This window comes from Vanellus vanellus (assembly GCF_965231255.1).
Source record: "Vanellus vanellus genome assembly, contig: HAP1_SCAFFOLD_1163, whole genome shotgun sequence".
Taxonomy (NCBI): Eukaryota; Metazoa; Chordata; class Aves; order Charadriiformes; family Charadriidae; genus Vanellus; species Vanellus vanellus.
In genome coordinates this window covers 47,062-53,061 of record NW_028128872.1, presented here as the reverse complement: position 1 = coordinate 53,061, position 6,000 = coordinate 47,062, and the positions used below count along the sequence as shown (strand labels likewise).

At 53.9% G+C, this 6,000-nt stretch overlaps 1 protein-coding gene across 1 annotated transcript in view; it reads right to left on the bottom strand.

The window, feature by feature from the left end:
- Window positions 1–3,519: 3,519 nt before the first annotated feature.
- Window positions 3,520–6,000, bottom strand: part of LOC309684001 (electroneutral sodium bicarbonate exchanger 1-like) — a gene marked incomplete at both ends in the record, with an annotated part of 34,557 nt that continues 32,076 nt past the window's right edge. Inside the window, 4 exons of the mRNA XM_082499968.1 lie at window positions 3,520–3,607; window positions 4,116–4,213; window positions 4,629–4,763; window positions 4,865–5,038. Of these exons, the coding sequence (XP_082356094.1) occupies window positions 3,520–3,607; window positions 4,116–4,213; window positions 4,629–4,763; window positions 4,865–5,038 (495 nt within the window). The remainder of the gene's footprint in view (window positions 3,608–4,115; window positions 4,214–4,628; window positions 4,764–4,864; window positions 5,039–6,000) is intronic.

Here is a 6,000-nt window from a genome sequence, read left to right as displayed (position 1 = left end):
AAACCGCCCAAATTTAATAACCCAAATTAAAAAAAAAACAACAAAATTTAAAAACCAAAACATAGTTAAGTCATTAAATTTTTCAAACCCCCAAACCCACTAATTTCAGCCCTTTCCCCAGTCAGCTGGTTCCCGACCCCCACCCCAGGCAAATGGGCTTTCCCCCAAAAAACAGTGCTGCCCACTCCCCCGCGCCCCCAAAAAAAGCTCCACAGCCCCCTCTGCCTCCTCCCCACCCTCCCAAAGACACGGCAGCGGCGCAGTGAGACAAACGAGAGGTTTATTCCATTATTTTTCCCATTACGTTCAATGGGCAACAAGAGAAAAAGGGCCGACAGTCCCGGCTCCGGCGGGGGGAACCCCTCAGTCCACAGTGACACTCCACCGACGGGACCCACGCGACGGCGACAGGGATTTGTGTCATTTGTGTTCCACAGAATGAACCCAAAATAAATTAAAAAAACCCAATGAAACAAAAAAACTAAAACCAAACACAAAACCACACAAAGATTCAAAGTGATAAATAACACAGATTCGCTTGGGGGATTCCCCCACCCCACCCCCCCCGTTTTATTTACAACACGGAGCGTTTCCAAACTAGATCATCTCTTACAATAAAATAAATATATTTCAGCATCTGCGCAACAAAAATAATTGCTGTATTTCGACATGTAGTGCACTGGGGTGGAGGGAATTAAAATAATTTAAAAAAACCCACCCTTTTTTATTACCTTTTTACATTACCCCCCCACCCCACCCCGCTTAAGGATCTCTATTATGCGCATCATTTTAGGAAACTTCTTTCGAGGGGCCCCCGGGGGACATGAGGAGCTGTTTGAAGGCACCGAAGCGCACAGCAGCCCCCGTCCCGCCTCGCTGGGAAGGGGCTTTGCTGCCAACTAAAGCATTGCGGGTCACTGCAGGGATATCTCTTTTGGTTCCTAAAGCGACTCCAGCAGCAGCTTTGAGAGGGATTCCTCCTCCCGCCTCCTCCCCGTAAAATTCTCCTCTGCACAGGGAAATATTAAATCCTCCCAAAATACGGAGCCGGCCGTGGGATCACGGGGCACGAAGGGGGGGACAGGCGCAGCACTGTGTCCCACAGTCAGCCCGGGGGGTTACAGCCGCCTTTTAGGTGGCTCAGTCACGTTGTTAACCAAGACCTCAGCTTTCATTTAATTAAAAATAAATACATAAATAAATAAAAAATCTCACCCTGTAAGCAGCAAAAACCCCCGAGCTTCGAATGCAGAAGAGGGCCGTGCCGGGGAAATTTGCTTTACTTTTTAAGTAAGGAATTTTGGAGGCAGCCACCAAGGTTTTGTGGCCCCTGGGGAGGGGGGAGATGCAGAGCCGGACTCAGCCCGCTCTGCCCCAAAACCGTCCGCGTTTTCCCTCCAGGGTGATTTTCTTCCTTTCTGTCTCTGCTGGAGTGATGCCCGGCACGTGCCGAAAACAAGCCCAGGCTCTGGCCCCGGTCCCGGCCAGGAGGGAGTGAAGCTCAGCCCCACTCCCTCCTTTTCCAGGGAGCAAAACAAAATGGAAAAAAAAAATCCAAATTGTCCTATATTAGAAGTGTATAATTCCATTTTAAGGGCAGGGCAGCAATAGGGCTGGTACCACACCCCCCCAGCCCCACAGCCACTGTGGGTCACCAGCGTAACGATTAAATTAAAGTTTCTTTTGGGAAGAGGGGAGAGACGGGGACTCTCCTGCTCTGGGACCTTTCCCCTCCGGGGAGGCAGAGCCGGAGCAGCGAGCACGGTCCTGCCCGGAGGGCAGCGTGGAGGGGACGCGCACGGGCATCCCGGAGGAACAGCAGCAAGGAAACCCCGGTGCTGCACCTTTCCCTTCCTCCGAGCCTTTTTCTTTTCCTCTTTTTAAGGGCTCAACCAGTTTCTTCCCCCTCTGACCGTCACCGTGGGGCACTGGCACCAGCCGCTTTGCAAAACCCCATCCCGTAAAAGCCGCCTGATTTTGGCCCTGTTTGGGGATGCGCCGCTTCCATCCTTACAGAGCAAACTGATAGATTTGTTTTTCTCCCCCCTCCCCATTTAGCAAGAAGCACCAACGTGCCGTTGTCGCTTTGGGTGGGTTTGCTGCAGAAAAAGGCTCCCACAGGGGACGGGATAAGCCGATGGCAGGAGGGTCCCTGCACCCATCCCACCGCTGCTGGTGGAGGGCGGCAAGGGGACCTTTTCTTCGGGGTTGTCCTCTCCTCCCGGGCTCCGTGGCCCCACGCCGCAGCCCAACGACCCCCCCGAGATGGGAAGAGAGCCCGAGAACCATCTCTGCTCAACAGCTTCTTCCTGCAAAGGGGCAGGAAAAAGGAGGAGGAAAAGGCACCTTCCCACTTGCCTCCGGGCTCATCCCACCCTGCGAGAGAGACGCGGTTTTGCGAGGAGAGGGGAGGAGAAAAAAACACCACAGAGAGAGAGCCAGGGAGGGAAAAGGAAGGAAAGCGGAGGGACAGCGGAGGGGCCGCCCGGGGACACAGAGCCCCAGGTCTCGCCTGGCCGCTCCCGCCACCACCCGGTGGATTGGAGGGGTTTGATCTGAAGCGCTGCCTTATATTAATTTAACAGCCGGGGGAGGAAAAGGCGCCATTTCTGCCTTTTGCAGCTTCCAGGCTGACGGCAGAGCCGAAACAAAAATAATTATCATAAAAACAAACAAACAAACAAAAATTCCCCCAAAACTCCAATGTAAAACTGGAGCGCAGGGAGCAAATGCTTTTCCTTCGCCTCGGCCCAACCGCTCGGGCGCTCCGCGCTGCCCCGCCACGGAGGGCATCCCTCTCCTGCCAGGGAGAGACAGAAGGGCGAACTGAAGGCAGGACCCCAAACCAGACCCGAGAACCTGGTCGTGATGAAGAAGAAAGTGGAGAAAGCGTCACATACAACAGAAACATTCAGAGTTTATTTTTGGGGAATAAAAAAAAAAGAGAAACAGAAGAGGAGGAGTGAGATATTAAAAAAATAGCACTGAACGATGAAGCGGCAGCAGTCCCTCTACCGCTACAAAGCGGCAACAACCCACACACGAACACACGGAGGCGGAACACCACCAAACTCCCACTGACTGTCATGTGCACCTCAGTTTGCTGCTCTGGAGAGAGGGAATGCCTGAAGCACACCAAGGACAGCTGAAACCATCGCCGTGGCTTAAAGGGGAATCCTCCAACTGGAAAACAAAATAAAAGCGGTTTCTGCCCATGTCTGCGTGGGCACATCCCCGAGTCACGTTCTCACGCCTCTCCTTCAAAGTCAAGATTCCTAAACATGAAAACTGGAGTTGGGGGGAGGGAGGAGAGAGAAAAGGAGGGAGAGCGTCATCAGTGGGGCTGTTGCCCCGCTCGTGGGACGGCGCCAGCAGAGAGGAGCTGGTTCGTGTGCCGCAGCCCTCGCCGCTTGCTCGGCATTGCCGGCAAAAAAAAAAAAAGCCGTAGGCACGTGCCACCGCTCGCAAAGGAGCACGGCCACGTTCCCACACGATCCTTTACCTCTTTCCTCCCCAGATTCAGACTGTTTCCGTGCTCATAGTGAGAGCCTTCCACACGGGTGTTTTAGATATCTCTTCCGAGATATTAATCTCCGAAGGATCAGTCCTGCAATAAATATTTGAGACGGCAATCCGTGACTGCGGGAACTGACGCCACCCAGCGCATCAGCACCAGCAAGAGGAACGGGGGGGAGGAGAACCAAAGCTGCGCATAAGCACAGCGGGTTGGGCGGGAGGAGGAGGTTTGGAAGGCGAGCCGGAGAGCCGCAGAGCTACAGCTCTGTGCAAAGGCTCTGCACAGAATCCCAGACTGGTCAGGGCTGGAAGGGCCCTCTGGAGCTCACCCAGTCCCACCCCTGCCAGAGCAGGGGCACCTACAGCAGTGGCACAGGACACCTCCAGGCGGGTTTGGAATGGCTCCCGAGTGGGAGACTCCCCCACCTCTCTGGGCAGCCTGTGCCAGCGCTCTGCCGCCCGCCCTGCCCATAAATTTGCTCTTCCCACCAAGCTGAGTGCATGGCGCTGGGATGCTCAGCAAAGAAACATGGAGAAAATTCTGCCAACCCACTTCAGGCTAATCTTGCCGGGGGTCCTGCTGCTTGGTGGGGCTTTACCTGTCGCTGCTTGGCTTTGGGATATCCGCGCTGCTGGTCTTGCCCACCTGCAGCCGAACGGAGTTTGCAGCAGCAGCTTCCATCATCTCCTGGGACTCCTGACATAAAAAGGGACAAATCAAAGTTGTCTGTCTATGATCGAAGTGGAGATAAACTAAACACCCAGCAAAACCCAGGTGCTGCCCTCTCCTTCTGACCTTCTGTTAGCGCAGCCGGGGAAAGACCTTTCACTCCAAACATTTTGGGGGGGGTTAAAACCACCCTTATGAGCAAATCTTTCCATCATAATTATAATGTTTATTATAAATGGCACCTTTAAAAATTATACCGCTATTCAAGTGTTAAGCTCACTGCTAATTTGAAAACAAGGTTATGATGCGGGATCCAGGCTGTCAGGATCTATTTCTATTGAGTTCGGATCTTCCCCCAACATTTCAAGAGAAGCTGTGACGGAAAGAGGCAATCTCAGAGCCCGAGGGAGACACCCACCCCCGAGCACTCAGCAAGCATCACCTCTTCTTCTTTGGCTTCATTTTTGGCATTGGCCAACTTCTTCCTGCTTTCTGGCATAAGGTCATCCAAAAAGCTGAGCTCCCGCTTTGAGAAGCAGAAGTCCATCACTTTCCGGACAAACACGAGAGCCAAAACCTTCACAAAATAAGAAGGAAGAGGGGGTTGAGGTGTGAGATGATGTTACATTTCACTCCGACGCTGCAAACGTCCCACTGCCGAGCGGCACCGGCTCTTACCATCATGGGAAAGATGATGGCAGCACGGGACACCTTGATGGCCCAGAGCAGGACAAGGCAGATGAGCTGGATCAAGGTGAAGAAATGCACCTTCCGCAAGGGAACGTGCCGCAGGTAGATGAAATCCGGCTGGTGTTTTGCCGGCATCCAAAAGAGCTTCAAGCGATCGAAGAACTGCAAAATAAAAGCGGAAAAGTTACCCCTTGGGGCTGCGGAAAGTTTCCGGCCCTGTTGGGACGTGGAAGGAGTTTTCAGGATCTCGCGTGCAGTGAGAAATCCTGGATCCCACTTTGTTCCTCCCGGGAGCAGCACCCGTTTTCCCTTTGCTCCATCTATAAACCAGTGTGTCCATGAGAGCTGCCCACCAAATTGCAATTATTCCACATTCTTCTATTATAGAATCACAGAAGGGTTTAGGTTGGAAGGGACCTCGAAGACCAGCCAGTCCCACCCCCTGCCCTGGGCAGGGACACCTCCCACCAGCCCAGGTTGCTCCAAGCCCCGTCCAACCTGGCCTTGAACACCTCCAGGGATGGGGCAGCCACAGATTCTCAGGGCAACCTGCACTGGTGCCTCACCACCCTCACAGGGAAAAATTTCTCCCTGATATCTCATCTCAATCTGCCCTCTGTCAGTGTCAAACCATCCCCCCTCGTCCCCTTGCTCCCCTCCCTCATCCAGAGTCGCTCCCCAACTCTCCTGGAGCCCCTTTAGGCACTGGACTCCCCAGAGACTTCTCTTCTCCAGGCTGAACGCCCCCAACTCTCCCAGCCTGTCCTCCCATCAGAGGGGCTCCAGCCCTCGCAGCAGCTCCGGGGCCTCCTCTGGCCCCGCTCCACCAGGTCCATGGCTCTCCTGTGCTGCAGCCCCCGAGCTGGAGGCAGCACTGCAGGGGGTCTCCCCAGAGCAGAGCACAGCAGAGGGCACAATCCCCCCCTCGCCCTGCCGGCCACACTGCTGATGCAGCCCAGATTCTGGGCTGCGATCGTGCATTGCCGGCTCATGGTGAGCTTCTCATCAGTCCGTACCCCCAGGTCCTCCTCATACCATCTCACCCCCCCTCCCTGTTCTTCTATAAAAATATATTTTTAATATATTCTATTCTTCTGTTTGTTATTTGGCATTTCTCAGCCCAC